Source organism: Tachyglossus aculeatus, unplaced genomic scaffold (assembly GCF_015852505.1).
Source record: "Tachyglossus aculeatus isolate mTacAcu1 unplaced genomic scaffold, mTacAcu1.pri scaffold_123_arrow_ctg1, whole genome shotgun sequence".
Taxonomy (NCBI): Eukaryota; Metazoa; Chordata; class Mammalia; order Monotremata; family Tachyglossidae; genus Tachyglossus; species Tachyglossus aculeatus.
Genome location: NW_024044852.1, coordinates 1,048,322 through 1,075,306, shown reverse-complemented (window position 1 = coordinate 1,075,306; position 26,985 = coordinate 1,048,322). Strand labels below are relative to the sequence as shown.

General features: G+C 50.3%; 1 protein-coding gene across 1 annotated transcript; it reads right to left on the bottom strand.

The window, feature by feature from the left end:
- Positions 1–2,097: 2,097 nt before the first annotated feature.
- Positions 2,098–10,157, bottom strand: LOC119922765 (caspase-14-like). The gene is made up of 6 exons (XM_038742429.1): positions 10,088–10,157; positions 7,769–7,825; positions 7,132–7,309; positions 6,535–6,657; positions 3,638–3,741; positions 2,098–2,208 (listed from the first exon to the last, which is right to left on the bottom strand). The coding sequence occupies exons 2-6, from the start codon at positions 7,781–7,783 to the stop codon at positions 2,104–2,106; spliced, it is 525 nt and encodes a 174-aa protein (XP_038598357.1). The 5' UTR covers positions 7,784–7,825; positions 10,088–10,157; the 3' UTR covers positions 2,098–2,103.
- Between the last annotated feature and the right edge of the window lie 16,828 nt (positions 10,158–26,985).

Sequence of the window (26,985 nt, the reverse complement as noted above, 5' to 3'; positions counted from 1 at the left end):
CCGAGAAGATGGATGTCCAGGAGGGCCTCCATCGCCTGGTTCATTATCAATCGTATTTATTGAGCGCTTACTATGTGCAGAGCACTGTACTAAGCGCTTGGGAAGTACAAACTGGCAACATATAGAGACAGTCCCTACCCAACAGTGGGCTCACAGTCTAAAAGGGCCTGGTTCCTCCAAATGTCCTGGTGCTGCTGTCAGAGATGGAGTTCGGGGCTGGGACTGGATGGACCATGGGACTGAGCCAGGGTTTCTTGGTCTTATTGTCCTCCTCCATCTACCATGGAGGGAAGAAGCTGGGCTGAAGAGATGATCACTTTTGGCCAAACAATCTGGCCGCCCCCTCCCCCCACCAGCCCCCACCTCCACGCACAGATCTCAAGGACTCTCGGAGTCCTCATTAGACACAGAGACAGACACAGGAATTGAGATTTTGACTTTAGAACTGCCTCGTGACACGGGTTTTATTCACTGAGGCACACGAGGTCTCCCTAACCCTCCCCTGAGGAATCTGCTACTGTCTCCCCCTTTTAGACTGTGAGCCCACTGTTGGGTAGGGACTGTCTCTATGTGTTGCCAATTTGTATTTCCCAAGCGCTTAGTACAGTGCTCTGCACATAGTAAGCGCTCAATAAATACGATTGATTGATTGATTGATTGCTACCTGGACTAAAGCAATCAATATCTTATCCCCAGCAACCTCCTCCTAGTGATCTGTCAGGATTACCATCCGTGGGACTGTGATGATCATTGTCATCCAGCGATGCTCCCCCATGTCCACCACATCGAATATCATCCCTTCCACCAAATCCTTTCCTCTTACCTAACCATCCTCACGATCCACCTCACCCTGGCCAATGCTTTAGTCTCTAGCCAAGAAAGCTTGCTTCCTCTCCCTGGTCACAATTTACCACCTATGGAATGACCTCACCCTCCCTTTTGATATACCAGTTTCTGCACCTCCTTCAGGAAGCCGTCCAGGATGAACTCATCCAGGCTCTAGTTTTTCCAATTATTCAGTGTGCCCTTATCACTGGGCTAGAGCTTCATATACTAGTTGAAAAAAGAAGCTCCCATTGTTTCTGCTGTTTTGCATTTTTCATTTTATCTGGGTTTTTTTGTGTGCATTTCATGTACCTCTTTAAAGGTGATGTGTGTTTATGTATGTTTGCATGTGTGTGCTCATGGTCTGTGTTCCAAACAGACTGTCAGTCCCTTAAGGGCAGGGACAGTGTCTCCTTTTTCCTCTGCCCCTCCCACAGTGCCCAGAACTGGGTTCTCCAAATAGGTGGGGCTTAGTACAGTCTGGTGACAATTGCCTGACTAGTCAAAAAGGAGGGTGTCGGTTGGAATGTATATTCCGTAGGTCCTGGGAGAGCAGAAGCGAGAATTTGTATGTGGTGGTAGGGGATGGGGTATAATAGCAGCCTTTCCTGTACACCACAGGTGTGTGCCAAAATCGGTACGGGGCAAGCCAAAGATTTCACCCTAAACTAAGTGCTGGGCAGACAATAGGATTAATGTTTTCAGATCACAGACCGGTAGTCTGGCCTTCGAGCCTGTCCTGACAGCAGCATCTCTAGGATGAGCCTGTCAATCATGCAGATTCCTTGGCCTATCAGCGGTTCCAGCGAACTCCTCCGGCTCCTAATTTACCAGACCCCTTCCACACTGGGCCACTAGGAACCAAGCTCTCTCCCCACTCACCATCCTGGCCCTCAGCCCACTGTCACCTAGCTGTGCTTCCCAGGGTGGCAGGAAGGTAAATGAACAAGGCCAGGAGGGGAAAGAGCGGGGGGAAAGTCTTGTCCACGTGGGACCATCCTGCTTAACATTAGCAAGGTGCCAAAGGTTAGTTCTGCCCTGTGAATATTTGGGTCAGAAGAAGGATTTGCCTCTCGAGGATTCCTTTCAAATGATGTGCAGACTTGTCTCAGGCAAATGCCTTCCCCTTCAATGGTCCCCTGACACACACAGGAGGATTCCCCATGTCTCCTGTCCCATGTTACGCTCCCTTGTTCCTGCAAGCCAAAGCTTCTCCCTTCTCCCACCCTCCACCTCCACTCTATCCAGCCCTCTGCTCAGCTGCCTCCCCCGATGCCTCTACTGCAGGTACAGCTGCTTCCTCAGGGTGCTGTAGATTTCCGGGTTGACCTTCCTCACCTGGCCTTCCCAGACCAGCTCAGCCTCTGCCATCCACCTGGTCACCTGTGGAGAACTCCCGGAGGGTCAGGTCGTGGGGAGGGGTGACTCCCCAGGGGAATTCTTATCCCCATTTACCCCCTGGGAATTCTGGGTCATGGCAACCTAGCTGAGAGGGTCACAGAAACGAGGGTGGGGAGGGGAGTCATCTCAGCGAGAGATAGGAGCTGGGGTGGGGAGGTTGGATGCTTGAGTTCTAGATAGGGCAGATGAACTTTGGATACCAAGGTCCAGACCGAGGCACCGAGATGGCAACTTTTCAGTGAGAGTAAAGGGGCACAAAGGTGGCAGGAGCTTCACTGTGAGGCCAAAGGGAATGGGGCTGGGAAGGGGTGGGGGCAGATGACCCAGAAGTAACAGGTCAGAGAGATTCAATCTGGGGTCTTTCCCCACTCAGTGGAAGCTCTGGGGTTTCACTGGAGCCACGGGGAAGGGGGCGGGGGGCGGAGGTGAGGCTTTTAGGGGGGGAAAACTGGCCCCATCCCCCAGTGGCTGGGAGCTGGGGTGGGGGACCACTGGCAGTAGGGTGACCACCGATGACACTCAAGAATACCAGACACCCCTTTGCCAATCTCTGCTCTCCAACCCACCAGTACTCGACAGGGGACAGACCAGCTGAAAACTGGATTGTCTGTTATACAACCGAATGAATGGCCACCCTTACCGGCTCCCATCACTCCTATAAGGGCTAGCGACTTGGCATCCTCAGCACGGGAGTGGGGTACTGAATCTGGTTGCATCTTCAGCAGGGAAGAATCTGGTGCAAGCAGACTCATGCATCCTCTCCACCCCATCTGGGTGTGCACTCCCTTTCTTCGCACCCATGTGCTTTTTGGGGAGGGCTAGCCACCTGGGCAATGGCATGCTAAAAAAGCTCTGGATGGACACAGGTGGAGAGGGGATGGACCGAAAAGGTCCTGGGTACTGATGTCAGGGCCGGTGGTTTGGCCGAGCTGGGCTTTCTGAAGAGAATCAGTTCTGGGACAGCTGGCTGAAACACTAATTTGAGGGAAGGGAGACACCGCTGGGGGTAGTATGGTCTGGTGGAAGGAGCATGGTTTGAGGAATCAGAAAAGGGTTTTGCTGCTCTGATGGGTGACTTCAGGCAAGTCATTTCACCTCTCTCTGTCTCAGTGTCCTCTGCAAAAGGGGGATGGTTCTTCCAACTTCACTGGGTTATTGTGAAAATACAATGAGAATATTGACATGAAAGGCCTCTGGGAAGATAAATGCACTGTACCGACTCAAGGCACGATCAGGGGAGAGCAAAGTGCCGGGACTGGGGGAGGGCCTTTTGCTGGAAACTCCAGGCTGGGGTGGTAAATGCTGGACGGGGGCGGGGAGCCCTGAGGCCCCCCGGTCTTTGAGGAGGGAATGGAGGGAAGAGACCGGAGCGCAGGACTGGGTGGCGGGAGAGACTTGGGTGACTCTTCACCTCAGTCAGGAGGTCCAGAATATTACTTTTCCCCGTGATGAAGACGTCCACCAGAGTCTGGATGAAACAGGAGCCTTCCTTAACGTTCCGGTAAGTGATGTACCCTGAGAGACGTGAGCAGAACGAGCCTGTTGGCCTCGGAACTGGAGCAGTCCCAATGCTCTGGGCCAAAGACTTTTCTATCTTGCTGATACTCCTAAACACTGGGTCCCTCGGGGCCCATTTAATAATAATAACGATGGTATTTAAGTGCTTAGTATGCGCGAAGCACTGTTCTAAGTGCTGGGGGCAGATTCAAGGTGATCAGGCTGTCTCACGTGGGGCTCACGGTCTTCATCCCCATTTTACAGATGAGGTAACTGAGGCACAGAGAAGTGAAATGACTTGCCCAAAGTCACACAGCTGACAAGCGGTGGAGTCGGGATTAGAACCCATGACCTCTGACTCCCAAGCCCATACTCTTTCCACTGAGCCACGCAATCCCGGCTCCTCCACTTGTCTGCTATTTGGCCTTGGGCACGTCACTCCACTTCTCTGTGCCTCACTTAAATCATCTGTAAAATGAGGCTTAAGACTCTGAGCCCCATGTGAGACAGGAGCTTTGTCCAGCCTGATTTGCTGGCATTCACCCCAACGCTTAGTACAGTGCCTTGCATAGAGTAAGTGCTTAACAAGTGCCATAATAATAATTATTATTCTCTCGGCCTCAGTTACCTCAACTGTAAAATGGAAAACACCCACTCTCCGCCCTCAGACTGTGAGCCCCATGTGAGATAGGGACTGTGTCCAACCTGATTGCCTTGTAGCTACCCCAGTGCTTAGAACAGTGCTTGGAACATAGTAAGCGCTTAACAGATACCACTTGTCAGCTGTATGACTTTGCTGAAGTCACTTAACTTCTCTGGGCCTCAGTTACCTCATCTGTATTAAAATGGGGATTAAGACTGTGAGCCCCACGTGGGACAACCTGATTACCTTGTATCTACCCCAGCGCTTAGAACAGTGCTTGGCACATAGTAAGTGCTTAACAAATGTTATCATTATTGGGAGCAGCACGGCTTAGTGGAAAGAGCACGGGCTTGGGAGTCACAGGTCTTGGGTTCTAATCCCTGCTCCACCGCTTAGCGCTTAACAGATACCATCATTATTATTTTTATTCTATGCTCCTGGGCTGGGGAACAATTGGACCCATCATTCTCCTCTACCCACTCCCCGTTATGCCCCATGTCCCCATCCTGATATGGGTTTTTGGATTTGGGGTTTTTCCAAAGCCTCAATGCTGTCTAATCTGTTCTGACCGTTTATCTCCCTCTCTTCTTTCTGCTCTTGCTCTCATTCATCCATTCAATCATATTTATTGAGCGCCTACTGTGTGCAGAGCACTGTACTAAGCGTTTGGAAAGTAGAATTTGGCAAAAAATAGAGACAATCCCTACCCAACCACGGTCCCACCCATTCCTGGAGCCAGGAGCCTGTTGGCCTCCCGCTCTCTCTGCCCAGGATCTGTGGCAGACCTAACATCTGGACCTAGGTAGTAAGCCAGGCCACCTGGCCTTCTGTGCTCACAGGAAGACCTACAAGGAGCAATGAAGGAAGTCAGACTGCTAGATGAATAACTTGACGCTGTTCTGAGAATGGGAACGCACAGATCTAGGCATGAGCTCAGCCTTGCTGATAACCTTAGCCTTGGTGATGAGCTCAGTCTTGCTGATGAGCTCAACCTTGCTGATAAGCTTGCAGTCATCCGCCTGTCCCCTGACTCCCTTGAGGCTCCTCACTGTATAAAATCCTCCACAGTGTGCTGAATAAACAGTCTCCTTGTCCACCTTGAGACTCGCCTGGCCTGCGTTCTTTCATTGCGAGTGCCCGTCTCCCCACTGCGCCGGACGCGTGGAGGCAGACGGCAACAAATGGCGCCCGAACAGGGACAGGGACATGAAGCCTGGACCCTCAGACTCAGCACCGCAACCCTCACGAAGCAACTCATCACTGCGCAGTGACTCACCAAAGAAACCGAAGAGGTGAGGGCATTTAAGTTTACTTTCATTTTCAAACACCAGGCTTACAGCAGGGAAGAAAATGGGACAAATTCAATTCCGTTCTCGGAATCATTATATCCAATTACTTAAGGATGTTGTAAAGGAGCGTGGGTTGATTATCACCACTGCCCAGATTGAACAATTTTTGGAATGCGTGGAAAAATGCTGCCCTTGGTTTCCAAAAGAAAGAAAGTGGAATCCTTTCACTGAGTCAGCTCCTTCCGCACCACCACCTCCACCACCCCCTCCATGGGTCCCGAAACCAGCACAAACACCTCTGCAGCGAGCGATGGGGGCTGCTATGGAAGGGGGAGAGGAGATACCTATTGAACTGCTGATGGGTTTCCCTGTGATGGAGCAACCTGACCCTGGTAATCCTGGTCAGGTAATACGTACCCACGAACTCTTGAATTTCAAATTATTAAAAGAAGTGAAACAGGGTGCTACGACATATGGACCCACGGCTCCTTATGTGCTGGCACTCATAGAAAGTATTGCTTCCTCAATCCTTTGCCCGTATAATTGGCAAACCTTAGCCAAGACTGTCCTGGATGGCGGAGACTATTTGCTTTGGAAGGCAGAATTTTTTGATTTGTGCGCAGAGCAAGCGCATCGCAATGATCACGCCCAACCTGCAGTTCAAATCACTTTCGAGATGCTTACAGGGACTGGGCCTTTTGCGGACACTGCCAATCAATTAACTTACACTCTGCAAGCATATCAACAAATAATGATAGCGGGGAAAGCTGCATGGCAAAAGCTCCCGGCGAAAGGAGAACAAAACTATGCTAGTTGGAGGTATGTAGGACATTGCCTGGGATCCCCAAGATCGAGGAAGTGGTGGGTGGCAGTGGGAGCCCTTATCTTCCACAGTGGAGTAGACATGCAGGGTGTCCGTGAAAGTTGGGATCTTTGGAAGCTCCTGAAACATGGTGGTCAGGACCTGCTCTGTCCTCAACATCTCGCCTGTGTCCTTCTGGTCTGAAACCCCCAGCACAGAGATTATTTTCAGAACCACTTTTCCCTTAACTGTCTGACCAGCTATACAGAAGGTTTAAGAATAGGGAGTTGCGTCAATTTGGAGTCGAAGACGCCGGCGCATGCTATGTGGCACAGCCCTGGGGACATAGGTCTTGGCTGTCTGGACTAGACTCCTGGTTTCTTTCAGCCCAGGGCTGAAGAAGTTAAGTGACTTGTCCTAGGTCACACAGCAGGTAAGTGGCAGAGCCAGGAGTAGAACCCCGGTCATCTTACTCCCAGGCCTGGGTCCTTTCCTTTAGGCCACACTGCCCCTCATGCAAGTTGTATGCAAGGTCCCTGCCCACATCAGACCTTGGGGGTTTCAGTCTCCCTCACTCTCTAGCCATCTTCTCGTGCCTCCCCAATGCCCCATCGCTCTGCTTCCTCGGCCAAGATCGTGTTCTGAGAGTTCCAGCCAAGACAGGAACCGGCCACCCACAGGGTTGGGCAGGTGAGAGGGTACCTGAGCAGGTGGGTCCCGCTTCACAGTGCTCTCAAACCTCAGGGCCCGATACATCCTCTCCAGTGCCGCAGTGTCTGGCTCTGCTCCCTCTCGGCCTTTGGTGATGCACAGAGTGAGGGCCAGCCGCGCTCCTGACATGTCATAGACCATCTGCGGGGAGGAGGGTGAGTGTGGCAGAGCCGGTGGGGACGAACGGAGAGGATCTTGGTGGGAAGACAGAGGGAACAAGGATGGAGACAGGGTGGTGAGGGTGATGAGGTACCGTGTCTGGTGGTGGGCAGTGGGTGAGTGGAAATCCACGGGGATCCACTTCCCGGGCAGATGAAGGAAAACACCCAGAACCCCTTTCTTCTCCCCCATAACTTCCAGACCTGCGTTTGTGGGGTTGCTTCCCCATCTGACAGAGGAGAGTTGAAGCGGATTTGAGTTGAGTGGGGAGGCCATGGGGTGCTGAAGACTTCCACAAAGGGAAGGTAAACTAAGGGGCAGGGACAGAGGAAAAAGGGTAGGGGAAGGGGTTCTGGGGCTGGGGGCAGGCAGTGTTCTCATTCATGTCCTTTTTTGAAACCCTTCCCCGCTATGCCCTCCCTTCCCTCAACCCACACCCACCTCCTCAGAACTCATGGTGCTTTCGTCCTTCCTGGGGATGTCACAGAGAGCGGCAACCTGGATCATGAGATCGGAGAAAAAGGTGATGGCCTTTCCCCACCAGAAAGGCCATCAGTACCCGTGGAACTGGGCAGCATTGGGAGTGGCCACTCCCCTCTCCTCCCTAACCCAGTGAATAGTGGGGCTGAGGAGAGGGTCCAGGGGAGAAGACTTGGGCTTCTCCCCTCTTCTCCCACTATTCAGTATCAGGATTATTGATTGTGCTCCCTCATAGAGAAATATCTAATACCTCCAGGGCCACACTGCGGACCAAGCCCCAGGCACAAGGTATAGCTTGCAGCGGGAGAGACCTGCCAACCTGCATTTTATCTGCCCAGTGGCACCGCCAGCAAAGCTGCGGCTTGGTTCAGGTAATTGGTTTTAGTATGCGGGCACAGGTCGGGTGTGGGTAAGGTTCGCTGGCGCTACAGAGGATGAGTGAAAGAGCAGCAATAGTCACTGCCATCGGGGTGCCTGGGTAAAACACTTTGGGGACTGTAGCCCCTTCTTAAGCCACTACTCTTCTTTCCCCTTCTTCCCCCTCCCCACCACCCCATTCCCTCCGCTCCTGGCCCCTACTCTGTTCACCTTCTCTTGTCTCCTTCCTGGGCTACGCCACTCAGCCTTGAGGGGAGGGTGGCAGGACAGGCAGGGCAGAAGCCTGTGTACCAGCAGAAGGTTTGGGCTTAGGGTAAAAAGGTGGCCATCCTCCTGCTAGAGGCCTGAATTCCCCACAGTATACCAGCATCCATTCAGGTCTCTAGTAGAGGGGATGGCAAGCAGAGTTCTTGCCCAGCTTGGACTGGAGAACATGCCCTTCTCCTTTCCCCTTCTTGTACCCCTCTCCTTGAAATGAAGGTTCCACACCCCATAATGCCATATCCCTTCTCCTCCTTGGGCATACCCTTTACCCAAGCCCTTGCCTGTAGCGAGGAAGAGTCAGAGCCAGGGATAGAATGTGAGCTGCTGAACCGACCAGGTTGAATCTCTCATCAATCAATCAATCAATCAGTGATATTTATCATGTGCTTACTGTGTGCAGAGCACTGTATTAAGTGCTTGGGAGAGTACAATATAATGGAATTGGTAAACATGTTCCCTCTCACGTCCTCCTTCTCCCCTCCCCACCTTCCCACACCCTCACCCCCATCATTGTGGACAGGGAACCTGTCTACCAACTCTGTGGTACTGTACTCTCCCCAGCACTTAGTACAGTGCTCCGCACAGAATAAGTGTTTAGTAAGTGCCATTGATGATGATTATGATCCCTCAGGCTGTGGACATGCTAAATCTGGCAGTCCCTGAGCAAGCACCAGCTACCTTCTTCCTGTCACAGTGCCAATCCAGGTGGCTATGTGGGCATGTGAGCGGGCAGGATGCATGCCAAAAACTCCAAAATGGCCTCTGCTACTTTTCATCCCATGACACCCTCCAATACCCCCCAACCCCATGTAGCTCTGAACCCCACTCCCGCCACCCGACTCAGACAGAAGCACAACTGGACAAAGGAGGGCGGAGGTGGGTCCAGGATGGTGGCCCGGGGGGTGGAGGTGGGGACTGGAGTGCAGCAGAGCTGCTCCCAAAAGTAGCGTAAAACCCAGAGCCTGGTGGCTACTCTGGCACCCTCCAGCACATGTACAGAAAGTTGCCAGTGCCTGGTCTAGATCCCCAGCGACAGGCTGGAGGCAGGGACCCAGCAGGGGAGGAGATCAGTGGCTAATCTGTAATGGAAAAGGTGCCGAGACTCTCTTTGTAAATTTTCAATTGGTAATGACTTGGAACATACAGGAGTACTATGGTTCGGACTATCAAGGACAATGATACTGCCACTGAGACAGTCATAATGAGTCGATTCCAAAGAGCAGCCAACTAAACGAATCCTGAATGGGGATTAGCTATTTAAAACATCTAAGATGCTCACCAATCTAAAATTTAGGCGTTATTTTGATCTTCAGAACCAAGGGGCCAGCCCAGAGGTTCCAGGATGGGCACGTATGGATCCCTGGAGAAGACTCTCTCTGACCACACGATAGGGAAAGGGGAGCAGTTCCTTTCCCCGCAACCACCCCTTCCCCACAAATGCAAGCTGCAAAGACTCCAAAGCCGCTGGAGACCCCCAAACCTACCTGTCCTGGTCCCAACCCAAAGCCCAGGCCCAAGGAGAGGGACCTAGGGGCTCGTTGTGCTTTAGCCTTCATGAAAGTTGGGGGAGAGAAGGAGAAGAAAGAACCCTTTTGTTGTGGTCCCGGGGAGAGGGCATGCGGGTAAATAAATACTCACTCCTCGCTCAGTCAAGAACAGTCTTTCCTGGTGGGTGAACGGGGAGTCTTGAGAGTGGTCTCGTCCGTGTAGTTCTGTCAGGTGTCCTTGGGGAGAATCCCTGTCCCTTTCCCGGTCCTGGGGAGCTGGCTGATTTGTCTGGGTGAAGCTTGGAGAAGACCCAGAGCCCGTCTGCCTATTGGGAGAAATTGCTCCCTGGCTCTGCTGGTTGTGTAACAGCTGAGCAGAGGGAACACGCCCAACACCAGCCCACTCCCATGACACCCACCCCTGCAGCTGAGTCTTGGCAGGGCTCCCAGGGTTGCACTGGGTCCCACTGGCTTGGGGACTGGGCCAGGGAAATGCATTTGGCGAGTAGGACTCGAAGCTGTCCCAGCGGGGTCATTGAGTTTGAGGAGATTGTGGGTGGGCAGTTTATGTCTGACCTTGTCCAGTCCTCCTCCTCCTCTTCCTCCATGACTCCTGCTGTTACTGTTGGATCCACAGAGAGTTAATGACACTGCCCTGGGCTTGTCAGGACGTGGATTCATTCATTCAATCGTATTTATTGAGCGCTTACTGTGTGCAGAGCACTGTACTAAGCGCTTGGGAAGTACAAGTTTGCAACATAATGGATGATATACCTTGACCAAACGAACTGGGCACTGTCGAAGCAGCCATTTCCTTTTTACTCCGCAGACATGAACAGAAAGTTGGAATGCTCCCCTTGACCCAAGGAAGACAGTCAGACCAACTTCCCCATTAGATTGCTTCTCCTGGGTGCATATGACATACAGAGCCCTGAACTAGTAATGATAATAATAATAATAGTGGTATTTGTGAAGTTCTTACTATGTACCAGGCACTGTAATAATTATGGCATTTTGTTAAGTGCTTACTGTGTGCAAAGCACTGTTCTAAACGCTGGGGCAGATACAAGGTAATCAGGTTGTCCCACGTGGGGCTCACAGTCTTAATCCCCATTTTTACAGATGAGGTAACTGAAGCCCAGAGAAGTTCAGTGGCTCGCCAAAGGTCATGCAGCAGACAAGTGGCCAACTAGGCACTTTGAAATATACACTAGAGCTTTTACTCTCCTGACACATCGGGAATAGGGACAGGAAATTCTGGAAAGTGAGAGGTGGTTTGTGAGCTAGGATACGAGGATTTTTCTATATGGTACTTGGAGAAAAACATGGGAACACAGAGATAGCCTTAGGAAGAGATATAGCTGGTGAATATAAACTCCCACAGGTCAGTCAGTCGATCAAACATTTTTATTGAGTGCTTACTGTGTGCAGGGTACTGTACTAAGCCCTTGGGAGAGTACAATAAAACAGTAAGTAGATACATTCCCTACCCACAGTGAGCTTACGGGTTAGATAAGGAGACAGACATTAATATAAATAAATAAATTGCAGCTCTGTACCTAACTGCTGTGGGGCTGGGAGGGGGGAATGAATAAAGGGAGCAAGTCAGGACAACGCAGAAGGGAGTGGTAGAAGACGAAAGAAAGGCTTAGTCAGGGAAGGCCTCTTGGAGATGTGCCTTCGATCAGGTTTTCAAGAGGGGGAGAATAATTGCCTGTCGGATAAGAGGATCGAGGGTGTTGCAGGCCAGAGGCAGGACGTGGGGAGAGGTTGGCGGTGAGATAGAGGAGATGGAGGTACAGCGAGTAGGTTAGCGTTAGAGGAGCAAAGTGTGCGGGCTGGGTTGTAGTGTAAGAGTAGTGAGGTGAGGGAGGAGGGAACAAGGTGATTGAGTGCTTTAAAGCCAGTGGTGAGGAGTCGGGGAGTACAGTGCAGACTCTTGGGACATGAGAAGCAGTGTGGCTCAGTGGGAAGAGCCCGGGCTTGAGAGTCAGAGGTCAGGGGTTCAAATCCCGGCTCCGCCAATTGTCAGCTGTGTGACTTTGGGCAAGTCACTTAACTTCTCTGTGCCTCAGTTCCCTCATCTGGAAAATGGGGTTTAAGACTGTGAGCCCCACGTGGGACAACCTGATCACCTTGTATCCCCCCAGCGCTTAGAACAGTGCTTTGCACATAGTAAGCGCTTAACAAATGCCATTATTATTATTATTAAGGCCTCATTCTATCCCATTAGCCTCCTCAGAATTCCCATGTGCTTATTAATTTGCAGCTGATTTATTTATCACAGGTTTTTTTATTTGTGCTAATTTTCTCACTCTTAACTGTTTCATATCTACGTTGACCATCTCTCTCACATGTGTGCAGAGCACTCAGAGTACTGTACTTGGGAGAGTACGATACAGTAGACACCATCCCTCCCCACAAAGAGCTCACAGTCTAGATTGAAAAGCTCCTTGAGAGTAGGTATAATATCTCTCATTTTTTTCAGATGTTTCCCCAGAGTTTAGTCTAGCTCTTTGAACATAGTAAAGGCTCAATAAATAATAATAATAATAATGATGGCATTTGTTAAGCACTTACTATGTGCAAAGCACCATTCTAAGCGCTGGGGGAGATACAAGGTGATCAGGTTGACCCATGTGGGGCTCACAATCTTAATCCCCATTTTAAAGATGAGGCAACTGAGGCTCAGAGAAGTTAAGTGATTTGCCCAAGGTCACACACAAGACATGTGGCAGAGGCGGGATTCGAACCTTTGACCGCTTACTCCCAAGCCTGGGCTCTTTCCACTGAGCCAGGCTGAAATGCTATAAAGTGTAGGCACACTTTTCCTCCTTATACCCAATAATAATAATAATACTGGCATTTGTTAAGCGCTTACTATGTGCAAAGCACTGCTCTAAGTGCTGGGGAGGTTACAAGGTGATCAGTTTGTCCCACGGGGGGTTCACAGTCTTAATCCCCATTTTCCAGATGAGGTAACTGAGGCACAGAGAAGGTAAGTGACTTGCCCAAAGTCACACAGCTGACAATTGGCAGAGCAGGGGTTTGAACCCACGACCTCTGACTCCAAAGCCCGTGTTCTTTCCATTGAGCCACTCTCTCAGAGCAAGATTCCAGTTTGCGATTACAATCCATAAGGCATTCAGTGAATGAGAGAAATGAGTCAAGGAGAATAACAATAATAAAATAATAATAATAATAATAATAATGGTATTTGTTAAGCACTTGCTATGTGCCTGTCACTGTATCAAGTGCTGGGGTGAATATGAGCAAATCGGGTTGGACACAGTCCCTGTAATTCATTCATTCAATCGTATTTATTGAGCACTTACTGTGTGCAGAGCACTGTATTAAGCGCTTGGGAAGTACAAGTTGGCAACATATAGAGACAGTCCCTACCCAACAGAGGGCTCACAGTCTAGAAGGAGCTCACTTGGGGCTCACAATCTCAATCCCCATTTTCCAGATGAGGTAACTGAGGCCCGGGGAAGTGAAGTGATTTGCCCAAGGTCACCCAGCAGAGAAGTGGAGCCGGGATTAGAACCCGTGACCTTCTGACTCCGGCCTTTATCCACTACACCAGGCTGCTTCTCATAATTCCAGCGTCAGTCAGTCAATCGTACTTATTGAGTGCTTAGTGTGTGAGGAGCACTGTACCGAGGACTTGGGAGAGTACAATACAACACCATAACAGACACATTCCCTGCCCACGGTGAGCTTACAGTCTAGAGGGGGAGACAGACAGTGATACAAATAAATAAAATGACAGATATGAACATAAGTGCTGTGGGGCTTGGACAGGGGATGAATGAAGTCAGGGCGATGCAGAAGGGAGTGGAAGAAAATGAAAAGAGGGCTTCATTGAAGTAGACTAGGGATAGGGGAAAATAATAGAGTATAAGGATATTTACATAAGTACTGTGGGGCTGAGGTGAGTATCCAAATGTTTAAGGAGCACAGTGATTACATATGCTTCCGTAAATACACCACCAACCATAAGCACTCATGCAAACTTCCCTTGACCCTTGCCTTACCTATAAAGCTAACAAAGGCAGGGCTAAATTTGAAGGGCTCAGTGGGAGAGCCAGCCTTGTAAGTAGATTCACTGAGAGATGGTGAGAGCTGTCTGGGGGTCCCAGGAGATTATGGCACAAGAGGAAGTTTTCCCTTCAAAAGGCAAGATCAGAGTCCTGTGCCCAGCGAGTGAGATTTCATCATCCCCCTGGAGTTCGGCTTTCATCTGAGACATCTCCCTCAGCAGAATATATGGAGGCCAGGGAAGAGACCAGGCACTGAGTGTTTATTTTCCTCTAACAAAGAGCTCTGGGAGCCATGGTCGCGGGGTCCCAGGGGCCCAGAAACTCCTGCTAATAGTCCTGCCACGAGCCCCGCTCCTGCCCATGCTGCCTCTGTGGGTGAGGACGCAGCGCTCCTGCCTGGGAGCCCCGGCGGCCCTGTGTCCCTCTTCCCCTTTCACCCTTAGGTTGCCACCCAAAGGAGACGAGGGTCGGCAGAAGAGCCTAACCCCGTGGGGACAGAGCCCTGGACCAAGACCGACCTTCCAGGTTAGAACTTAGTTTTCCATAGGAACAATGCAATAGATGGGGGATTGGTTCCTGAAACAAGCTTAGAAATCCCATCTTTACCAAAGTTACCTAGAATTGTGTACTCAATCAATTGTAGATGAGCAATATAGCTACACTAATGTCTTTATATTGAGTCAGAGAAATGTGTATCTCTTGCTCTCTATTTGATATATTCATTCATTCGTTTCTATTAAGTGCTTACTGTGTGCAGAGCACTTTTCTGTTCTAAGCGCTTGGGAGAGTACGATACAACAGTAAACAGATACATTCCCTGCCCACAGCAAATGTGTGTATATATATACACACACACACACACACACACACACACATTTATATACACTGTAAGGGTATACCAAGGTATACTGCAAGTTACTTTGCAAGATTTTGCAAGTCTCTCTTCAGTGCAGATATTCCATAGTCCTGCACTCATGGAAGGACCGTGTTTCTCTTCTCTCCCAGTACTCCCCTTGGCAGGTTCAAGCAGCTCAGCTCTAAACTCTCACCTGTGGGGAGCAGCAGGTGTGGAGGGGGGGTAGGATTGAGGTGGGGTGGGATAGGAGGTGATGAGCAGATTCAAGACTGCACCCCTCCCAGGTATGCACCTCTGGAGGTCACACCCTCAGCCCAGACCTGCCTCCCTCCATCCACCATCTATTCTGACATGTAATTTCTGCTACACGGAAAGCACTGGCACATAATAATGCCAATGCTTGATTTAATACCTTGGGTTGCTCAAGGTCTGTATACTTATCTATGTATCTTTATAGGCTCATTATATATTTGTTTCTGCCCATGTTACATTGTGCCTCCTCCATAAGCCTGATAAATCTGAAAGGTGTATATTTAACTTGGTAGGCCTAGGGCGTATGCAGCCAAGTTTAGCAAGGAATGATTCACAGATGGTAAGAATTGCCAACCGGGGTAGATCAGTGATTAGAAATCTTTAAAAAGATATCCCAGGCAACATCATAAACAGTGAGATGAAAGGCTCACTAGCATTAGCAGCGTGGCTTAGTGGAAAGAGCTCGGCTTGGGAGTCAGAGGTCCTGGGTTCTAATCCCGCCTCCGCCACTTGTCAGCTGTGTGACTTTGCTGAAGTCACAACTTCTCTGGGCCTCAGTTACCTCATCTGTATTAAAATGGGGATTAAGACTGTGAGCCCCACGTGGGACAACCTGATTACCTTGTATCTACCCCAGCGCTTAGAACAGTGCTTGGCACATAGTAAGTGCTTAACAAATGTTATCATTATTGGGAGCAGCACGGCTTAGTGGAAAGAGCATGGGCTTGGGAGTCACAGGTCGTGGGTTCTAATCCCTGCTCCACCGCTTAGCAGCTGTGTGACTTTGGGCAAGTCACTTAACTTCTCTGCACCTCAGTTATCTCATCTGTAAAAAGGAGGATTAAGACTGTGAGCCCCACGTGGGTCAATCCAATTACCTTGTCTCTATCCCAGCGCTTAGAACAGTGCTCGACAAATAGTAAGCGCTTAACAAATACCATCATCATCATCATTAGCACAGTCCTTATCTATCAACAGGACTACCTCCTGAGGAACATTAACTTGTCCAAACTAAGATGTGTGTGCATGTATTCAAGTAACTCTTGGTCTCAGCTAGTTGCTTAGTTTCCTTCATGATAGTTTCCTTAGTTGAGAGGATTTTGCAAACACCTATAAATCAAGATATTACAAGCTAGATGACAAGCATTTTTCCTCCTGGTAATTAGCCAGGCAGCAGGAAAGTAGGTTGTATAAACACCTCAACCTCTTCGGGTCTCTTTGATAGGTTGCAAGATAAGCATCAGGTCATTTGAATGGCAGAGTCTTTCCCTTCAGTTGACTCCTCATGTTTCTCTCACACATCAATCTGTAAATCAATGGATGGCATTTATTGAAATCCTACTGTGCGCAGAGCAGTATACTAAGCGCTTGAGAGAGTGCAATACAACAGAGTTGGATGGAAACGTTCCTTATCTACAAGGAGCTTACAGTCTAGAGTTGGGGGACAGACATGAAAATAAATTACAGATGTGGACATAAGTGGTGCGGGGCTGAGGGTGCGGTGAATATGAAGTGCTCAAAGGGAACAGATCCAAGTGCATAGTTGACACACAAGGGAAAGGGAGTAGGGGAGATGAGGGCTTGGGGCAGAAGCTCAGATGGCAGTCTCTCTGGGCCTTGGGAGCTGATAAGGTGAGACAAATTAGAAAGTAATTTGCCTAGCTGCCACCACCTAGCACCCAAATGTACACTCCACATTGAGAATCAGGGTAGATATGTGACCTGGGCCCAGAACATTAGGAATCAAACTGCCTGAAGTTTGAGTAAACCTCCGGTATCAGCTGAAAATGGACTGGACAAGGATTATGTTCACGCTGTTTCTACAGATGAAGCTGGAAATGAATTCCATCTATTAGCATTGAAGCTTTGCTCACCTCTGCACAGCTTCTCAGTGAATACTAATAATAACCATAATAACTGTGGTATTTGTTAAGTACTCACTGTGTGCCAAATGCTGTATTAAGTGCAGGGTGGAGATCTGAGATAATCAGGTCAGACACAGTCTCTGTCCCAGATGGGACTTGGACATATGAGGAGGTCAGTTAGAGAGGCAAACAGCTGCTCTCTGGTGAGCTGAAGGCCACTGACCGCAAACAAAGGGGACAGATGAAACGTTTTTAAGATACAGTAAAATTAAGTTTCAGACAATGTGATTTTACATCTAAGTTCTGTGTGGCACAGAGACCAGCCTGACATGCTGAAAACAAAAAAATACTGGTAATTTCTAGTAGAAGCTTTGAGAAGGTCATGAGATTAAGAAACCAAATTGTAAAACATGCTAGACGCTGGAAACAGCAACTCTATTGGAACTACAAGGTACAATATTTGTACAATGAATCAATCAATCATATTTATTGATTCCTTACTGTGTGGCAAGCACTGTAACAAGCACTTGGGAAAGTGTGATACTGCAGAGTTGGTAGACATGTTCCCTGCCCACAGTGAGCTTACAGTCTAGAGGGGGAATTCATTTTTAGAAGCTCTAGTGGGATTTTTCTAAATTCTTTGCAGTTAAAATAATGTTCACATTGACTAGACAATTCTAGGATAAGCTTTATTTTCCTCTGCTTTAAGGACTGTCAAGAAGACTGGGGAGAATCTTTGAAGGGGAGCTGTGCCTAGATTGGGTCAACCTGCAATCGCCCCCCCTCCCTCCCTCTGCCCTACCCCCTTCCGCTCCCCACAGCACTTGTATATATTTGTACATATTTATTACTCTATTTATTTTATTTGTACATATTTACTATATTTTATTAATTATGTGCATATAGCTATAATTCTATTTATTCTGATGGTATTGACACCTGTCTACTTGCTTTGTTTTGTTGTCTGTCTCCCCCTTCTAGACTGTGAGCCCGTTGTTGGGTAGGGACCGTCTCTATATGCTGCCGACTTGTACTTCCCAAGCACTTACTGCATTCATTCAATCGTATTTATTGAGTGCATACTGTGTACAGAGCACTGTACTAAGCGCTTGGGAAGTACAAGTCAGCAACATATAGAGACAGTACTTATTGAGTGCTTACTGTGTGCAGAGCACTGTACTAAGCACTTGTAATGATGGCATTTGTTAAGCGCTTTCTATGTGCCAAGCACTGTTCTAAGTGCTGGGGAGGACACAAGGTAATCAGGTTGTCCCACGTGGAGCTCACAGTCTTAATTCCCGTTTTACAGATGAGGTAACTGAGGCCCAGAGAAGTGAAGTGACTTGCCCAAAGTCACACAGCTGACAAGTGGCGGAGCCAGGATTAGAACCCATGACCTCTGACTCCCAAGCTCGGGCTCTTTCCACTGAGCCATGCTGCTTCTAGTACTGTCTGCTCTGCCCACAGTAAGTGCTCAATAGATATGATCGAATGAATGAATGAAACTAGAGAGAACAAGCCCACGCTGTAGCTACCTGGAGGTAATAATAATAATAATAATGATAGTATTTGCTAAGCGCTTACTATATGCAAAGCAGTGTTCTAAGCACTGGCACTGTTCTAAGCGCTGAGGTCTGTGGTATAGTGACCTGTATCCTGGAACCAGAGCAATTTTGGGCTGTGGTGATGGCTAACTGTGGTAAACTCTTTCCTCTAGACAGAAAGGGCTCTTCTGCCTTTGAGGGTCAGGGCCAAAGTCATGGAGGATGATGCTTGGTCCCCTGCCGACTCCATTCTCTGTCTCTAGGAGCAAATGAGTACCTTAGGTGATGGACTGGATCTCTACCTCTGTTGTTTGGCAATCAATCAATCATACTTATTGAGTGCTTACTGTATGCAGAGCACTGTACTAAGTGCTTGGGAGAGTGTAATACAGCAGAGTTGGTAGACACGTCCCCTGCCCCCACCCAGCTTACAGTCTAGAGAGGGAGACATTCATATAAATAGGTTATGTGTATCTACATAAGTGGTGTGGGGCTGAGGGGGTGCTGGGTGAATATCAAGTGTGCAAAAGATACAGATCCAAGTACGGAGATGACACAGAAGGGAGCGGGAGTCGGGGAAAAGAGGCCTCTTGGTGGGGAGAGTGGTGGTCTGGCTTATGGAGGGGGATGGAAGGGAGGGCATTCCAGACCAGAGGGAGGAGGTGGGCAAGGGATTCAGGCAGCAAGACAGAGAAGAACAGGGAGAGTGAGCTAGCTGGTGCTTGAGGAGTGAAGTGTGTGGGCTGGGCTGGGCTGTCGTAGGAAGCCATTCATTCCACGCGGCCTTGCCGCTCCCGGAAGGCTCCTCTCCTCAGAGCGCCGCCATAGACGCCCGGGACTCCGTTCCCGAGAGGCCCGCCCGCCATCACACCGCGCAGCCTTGCTGCTCCCGGAAGGCTCCTCTCCTCAGAGTGCCGCCATAGACGCCCGGGACTCCGTTCCCGAGAGGCCCGCCCGCCATCACACCCCGCGGCCTTGCTGCTCCCGGAAGGATCCTCTACTCAGAGCGCCGCCAATGACGCCCGGGACTCCGTTCCCGAGAGGCCCGCCCGGCCGCCATCACACCGCGCGGCCTTGCTGCTCCCGGAAGGCTCCTCTCCTCAGAGCACCGCCATAGACGCCCGGGACTCCGTCCCCGAGAGGCCCGCCCGCCATCACACCGCGCGGCCTTGCTGCTCCCGGAAGGATCCTCTCCTCAGAGCGCCGCCATAGACGCCCGGGACTCCGTTCCCGAGAGGCCTGCCCGCCCGCCATCACACCGCGCGGCCTTGCCGCTCCCGGAAGGATCCTCTCCTCAGAGCGCCGCCATTGACGCCCGGGACTCCGTTCCCTAGAGGCCCGCCCGCCCGCCATCGCAGCGCCCCCACGGACGCCCCCCCTTATTCCACCCCCCCACACTTAGGCGAACTTCCTTAAAGTGCCCCTCATCCCCGCCTTCCCGGTCCGGTCCTGACTGACTCTCCCCCCGCCCCCAGGTAAAAAGCCCTCGTTAGCACCATGTTACATTAACGACAACCTCATTTGCACCTCCTCAGCCCTCCCATGCTAGTTGACTGTCCGCTCCTCTCCCCAGGTATCTCTGCTCCCTGACCCCCCTTAACAGGCCCGCCCTACTCCAGCACTTAATATTTTGTATCTGCTCTCTGTGACATCATTATCTGCCAATATTATTATTACCATAGCATATTGATTGTTTAACTACACCCTGTGATGCCATCGCCTACTTATATCATTGCTACTGTTTTATTGCTTCTGCATCTCAATTGTTAACCTCCCACCGTACTGTCACTCGCCCTGCTGACCTCACCATGAACTTTCAATTCCCTAGCTCCCAACTGCCATTCCCATTCCTCACCTTCCCCTTCCCCTCTCCCACCCAGCTTTTTCCCTCCCTCTTCCCCACCAAGACCACTCCCCCTCACCCCCTACCAAAGATTCCTCTGTACCAGCGCCAGCCCTCCGCTCCTCCCTCCCGGACACCTCCCTCCCCTTCTCCCCGCCCCCACCCCATCCCAGTTCTCCTCTCCCATCGCCACCCCCCTTCCCACTCTCCCTGCCCAGGCCCCCGCAAACTCATCCCAATCCAAACACTCCCCACCCCTCGCACCCTTCCCCCTCCCTCCCCTCCCTCGACAGCTGCTACCAAGTGTGGCCTCTGGAACCCCCGCTCCGTTTTAAGTAAGATCCCTTTCATCCTGGACCTATTCCTTTCCAGCTCTCTACTCCTCCTCGCCCTAACTGAAACTTGGCTGTCTCCAGACGACACGATCTCTTCTGCTGCTCTCTGCAGTGCAGGCCTCTTCTTCTCCCATTCCCCCAGACTCACCGGAAAAGGAGGAGGTGTCGGTTTCCTTCTCGCCCCCCAATGTCGCTTTCGCACTATCTCTCTTCCCCCTTCCCTTTCCTTCCCTTCCTTTGAAGCCCACATTATTCGCCTCTACCACCCCCTCCAGATTCTTGTAGCGGTCATCTACCGCCCTCCTGGCCCCACTTCCAACTTCTTTAACGACTTTGACCCCTTCCTCACCTTCCTTCTCTCCTTCTCCATGCCCACTCTGATCCTCGGAGACTTCAATATCCACATGGATATCCCTAACGACTCCTCTGCCGCCCGCCTTCTATCTCTCCTTGACGCTGCCAACCTCTTCCTCCACCCCACCTCACCCACTCACCAACTTGGTCATACCCTCGACCTCATCATCTCCTACCGCTGCACTGTGTCCACCCTCACCAACTCTGAAATCCCTCTCTCTGATCATAATCTTCTCACCTGCCTCCTCACTCACACTCCTTTCCCCTGTAAATCCGTATTACTCCCTCACAGAGATCTCCGCTCTCTGGACCCCACCCATCTTTCGGAGCGCCTCACACCTCACCTCACCGCCCTCTCCTCTCTACCCAGTCTTGATGATCAGATTACTGCTCTCAACTCTACCCTTTCTACTCAGCTAGACTCACTCGCTCCCCTTTCCCTTCGCCACTCTCGCACCACTAACCCACAGCCCTGGATCACTGCCACTGTCTGCCTCCTTCGCTCTTATGCTCGAGCTGCCGAACGCTGCTGGCGAAAGTCTAAACACCATGCCAACCTCGTTCACTTCAAGTTTATCCTTTCCTGCCTTAACTCAGCCCTCTCCTCTGCCAGACAAAACTATTTCTCCTCCCTTATTGACACCCATGCCCATCACCCCCGCCAGCTCTTCCATACACTCAACTCCCTTCTCAGGCCCCCGGTTCCTCCCCCTCCTCCTTCCCTCACCCTCAACGATCTGGCCTCCTACTTCATTAACAAAATTAAATACATCAGGTCCGACCTCCCCAAAGTCTCTTCCCCCCTTTCTCCATCCCCCCGGCTCTCAACACTCTCTGCTACTCTCCCATCCTTCCCAGCAGTGTCCTCAGAGGAGCTCTCCTTCCTCCTCTCAAGTGCTACTCCGGCCACCTGTTCTTCTGACACCATTCCCTCTTATCTCATGAAAGCTCTCGCTCCATCCCTTCTCCCCTCCTTAACTTCCATCTTCAACCGCTCACTCTCCACTGGTTCCTTCCTCTCTGCCTTCAAACATGCCCATGTCTCTCCCATCCTAAAAAAAAAACCCCTCTTGACCCCACCTCACCTTCTAGTTATCGTCCCATATCCCTCCTACCATTCCTTTCCAAACTCCTTGAACGAGTTGTCTACACTCGCTGCCTAGAATTCCTCAACAACAACTCTCTCCTCGACCCCCTCCAGTCTGGCTTCCGTCCCCTACATTCCACGGAAACTGCCCTCTCAAAGGTCACCAATGACCTCCTGCTTGCCAAATCCAACGGCTCCTACTCTGTCTTAATCCTCCTCGACCTCTCAACTGCCTTTGACACTGTGGACCACCCCCTTCTTCTCAACACGCTATCTGACCTTGGCTTCACAGACTCCGTCCTCTCCTGGTTCTCCTCTTACCTCTCCGGTCGTTCTTTCTCAGTCTCTTTTGCAGGCTCCTCCTCCCCCTCCCATTCTCTCACTGTGGGGGTTCCCCAAGGTTCAGTGCTTGGTCCCCTTCTGTTCTCGATCTACACGCACTCCCTTGGTGACCTCATTCGCTCCCACGGCTTCAACTATCATCTCTATGCTGATGACACCCAGATCTACATCTCGGCCCCTGCTCTCTCCCCCTCTCTCCAGGCTCGCATCTCCTCCTGCCTTCAGGACATCTCCATTTGGATGTCTGCCCGCCACCTAAAGCTCAACATGTCGAAGACTGAACTCCTTGTCTTCCCTCCCAAACCTTGTCCTCTCCCTGACTTTCCCATCTCTGTTGACGGCACTACCATCCTTCCCGTCTCACAAGCCCACAACCTTGGTGTCATCCTCGACTCCGCTCTCTCATTCACCCCTCACATCCAAGCCGTCACCAAAACCTGCCGGTCTCAGCTCCACAACATTGCCAAGATCCACCCTTTCCTCTCCATCCCAACTGCTACCCTGCTCATTCAAGCTCTCATCCTATCCCGTCTGGACTACTGCATCAGCCTTCTCTCTGATCTCCCATCCTCGTGTCTCTCTCCACTTCAATCCATACTTCATGCTGCTGCCCGGATTATCTTTGTCCAGAAACGCTCTGGGCATATCACTCCCCTCCTCAAAAATCTCCAGTGGCTACCAATCAATCTGCGCATCAGGCAGAAACTCCTCACCCTGGGCTTCAAGGCTCTCCATCACCTCGCCCCCTCCTTCCTCACCTCCCCTCTCTCCTTCTACAGCCCAGTCCGCACCCTCCGCTCCTCCACCGCTGATCTCCTCACCGTACCTCGCTCTCGCCTGTCCCTCCATCGACCCCCGGCCCATGTCATCCCCCGGGCCTGGAATGCCCTCCCTCTGCCCATCTGCCAAGCTAGCTCTCTTCCTCCCTTCAAGGCCCTACTGAGAGCTCACCTCCTCCAGGAGGGCTTCCCAGACTGAGCCCCTTCCTTCCTCTCCCCCTCGTCCCCCTCTCCATCCCCCCATCTTACCTCCTTCCCTTCCCCACAGCACCTGTATATATGTATATATGTTTGTACATATTTTTACTCTATTTATTTATTTTATTTGTACATATCTATTCTATTTATTTTATTTTGTTAGTATGTTTGGTTTTGTTCTCTTCCTCCCCCTTTTAGACTGTGAGCCCACTGTTGGGTAGGGACTTTCTCTATATGTTGCCAATTTGTACTTCCCAAGCGCTTAGTACAGTGCTCTGCACATAGTAAGCGCTCAATAAATACGATTGATGATGATGATGATGATTCATTCAATCCTATGCCAGTGCTCTAGGGGTACAGAAACAAACCTTCATTTCATTGGGTGAACACAAAGGGGTGCAAAGCATAATATTAGCAATCATTGTGGTATTTGTAAAGGTCTTCCTATGTACCCATTACTGAACTAAGCCCTGGGGCAGATACTAGTTAATCAGGCCGGGCACAGTCCCCGTTCCACATGGCGTTCACAGTTTAGGAGGAAGAATGGGTATTGGACGCCCTTCCCTCAGCCCAGCCCTGGAGAACAAGCTCTTTCTTCTCCGTCAAACCAGTGTCTCTAGCTTCTTGGAAGCTTCTTAAGTGTGCGCTCTGGGGAAATCTATGAAAAGCAGCTTGGCCTAGTGGATAGAGCATGGGCAGAGAATCAGAAGGACCTGGTTGCTAATCTCGGCTCTGCCACTTGTCTTCTATATGACCTTGGGCAAGTCACTTAACTTCTCTGTGCCTCAGTTTCCTCATCTGTAAAACGGGGATGAGACTAGTAGCCCTGTGTGGGACAGGGATTGTGTCTGACTTGTCTGTACCCCCAGCACTTAGCACAGTACTTGACACATAGTAAGTGCTTCTAACAAATATGCAGGTATTATTATTATTATTATTATTATTAAAGGAATGGAACCAGATTGTTTCTATTGCATCAGCAGTCACGGTCATGGTCAGCCGGTCCTGATCTGAGAGTGACACCACCTGTGTTCCCCTGTGAGGTGCCTAGCACCGCCATTGCTCCTGCCATCCAAGTGGATTTACTGGCCATCTTGGCAGAGGAGGTGGGGGGTTAGGTAAATGAGCCCATACCTCCTCCTTGCCAGGTAAGTTGCTCGTGCCCATCCTAGCACCAATTCACACCCAATCCCAGGTGGGGATCATAGCAATAATAATAATAACAATCAATCAATCAATCGTAATTATTGAGTGCTTACTGTGTGCAGAGCACTGTACTAAGCGCTTGGGAAGTACACACAATACTACTACTAATAATGATCATGGTATTTGTTATGTGCTAACTATGCAGCAAGCACTGTACTAAGTACTGGGGAAGATACAAGATCATCAGGTCAGAAACAGTCCGTGGGGAGGGAGAATAGATATTTAATCTCCATTTTACAGATGGGAAAACTGAGGCATGGAAAATCAACTTGATCAAAGTCACCCAGCAGGCAAGTGGCCTAGTCGGGAAGCTGGTTGTGGACAGGGAATGTGTCGTTAATTATTGTCTAGTACTCTCCCAAGTACATAGTTCAGTGCTCGGCACATATTAAGCACTCAATAAGCATGATTGAATGAATTAGAACTTAGATCCCCTGAGTCCTAGGCCCAGGCTCTTTCTGCCAAGGCACACAGCTTCTTGGGGGGCAGTAGAGGAGAAAGAAGAAGTGATCCTTCTTTTGGACTTCTTTCTTTTCTCTTCTCTGTTCTTTCCTTCTTTCGTTTCCTTCCCCCACCTCTTCTTTTTCTGTCCCTTCTAAGCTCTCGCATCAAGTTCCCCTGTTCTCCCCACTGGCCTTACTCAAAATGAAAAATGGGTGCTCCTGCCAGTGGCAGTGTGGGAGCAGCAGTGAAACACTCTGCTGAAAATTTTGTATATGATCCTATTATGTTAAGCGTGCGTAGCATGATGTGATAGTGCCATGCAGAGCATGAGGAGGTGAAGGGGATATGTCCTCACTTCAGTGTGGCTGAATGCCTGAAGCCAGTACTGCCTGTTTCTGAGTGTTTCTGTTGCAGCAGACTGCGAAGTTGGCTTTGGGGTGTTTGGGGGTTTGAGGGCGATCCTCAGACAGGTCAAAAAAGACCTCACACATTGCAGTCACCAGGGGAGCTCTGGCAGCTAGTCAGCCTGATTTGACTGCCAGATCATATTGCCTGAGGCTGCAGCGATAACCACTGGCCTTCAGAGGATGCTATGTGGACCACTGGCTGATTCTTCCTCTCCAGAGAGGGGGTCCCAGGTCGGGACTGTTCCTCAGACAATGCAGCAGAGGGTTGGGGAATTCCTGGGAGAAGAGCCAGCCTGGGAGACACCTTCACCTAGAGACAGAAAGAGCTGTCCAGGGGGACTGACAACATCCTGTCCCCCAGAGGGACTTTGGTTCCAGTAGGGGAAGAGGAGGAGGATTCTGTCCCCAGTGAAACTTCATCACTCTCCACCAGTCAGCAATGGTCTGGGACATGTTCCTCCACAGATCCCAGATGGGCCAGGGCAGAGACCAGGCGCGGAATGTTTGTTTGTCTCTAAAAAGAAGCTTGGGGAGCTATGGGCCAGCAGTCCCAGTCACCTAGAGTCTCCTGCAAATAGTCCTACTGTGAGCCATCTCCCACCCACACTGCCCCTGTGGGCGAGGATACAACGTTCTTTTCCAGGGCCCCAAAGTCCCCCATTCCTCACCCCCCCCCGCCACATCTATTGTCCCAACAAGACAAGTTCCTCATAGTGAACTCTGTTCCAGTTGTCCTTGCAATGCCCACTGACATAAAGTTTGCACTTTAGCAGTACAGCAGACAGACTTTGAATTCAGTCTGCAACTGGAAAAGTAAGTTTCCCTTCCTCCAAACCCAAAACCCAAAGTTCTCTGGCCTTTCCCCAGCATTTTCCAATCCTTGTACATCATTCACGGGGTTGAGAGGGAAGTGTGTCCAAGCTTAGTCAAAGGTTCAGGAATCTCAAATTTCCTTACTTGTTGCAATCACTCAATTAATGGTATTTATTGAGCGCTTACTGTGTGTAAAGCACTGTATGAGGCACTTGGGAGAGTACAATACAATAGGATTGGTAGGTGTATTCCCTGCTCACAAGGAACTTATAGACGGGAGGAGGAGATAGGGGAAGTGGCAGAGTATAAGGAGTATACACTTATACGGAGTATAAGAGATATGGTGGTGGAGTGAAAATAAAAGTGCTTGAGGAGTACAGACCCAACTGCATAGGGGAAATGAGGGCTTAGTCAGGGAAGGCCTCCTGGAAGAGATGTGAAGGTGGGGAGAGCGGTGGTCTGTCAGATACGAAGCAGTGGGAGTTCCAGGCCACAGGGAGGAAGTGGGTGAGAGGTTGAGTGGTGAGATAGATGAGATAAACGTACAGAGAGTAGGTTGGTGTTAGAGGAGCCAAGTGTGCGGGCCGGGTTATAGTAGATGTTCAGTCCAGCATCAGTTATGCTCTTAGATACTGAAGGAGCCCAAAGTTTTATGTTAATCTGTTCGCCTACAACTGTCCC

Coding starts and splice junctions, on each gene's coding strand:
- LOC119922765 (XM_038742429.1), bottom strand. Junction 3,742..6,534: donor CTCCACTGTGGAAGATAAGG/GCTCCCACTGCC, acceptor CACGTCTCTCAG/GGTACATCACTTACCGGAAC. Junction 2,209..3,637: donor TTCTGGACCTCCTGACTGAG/GTGAAGAGTCAC, acceptor AGTTCTCCACAG/GTGACCAGGTGGATGGCAGA.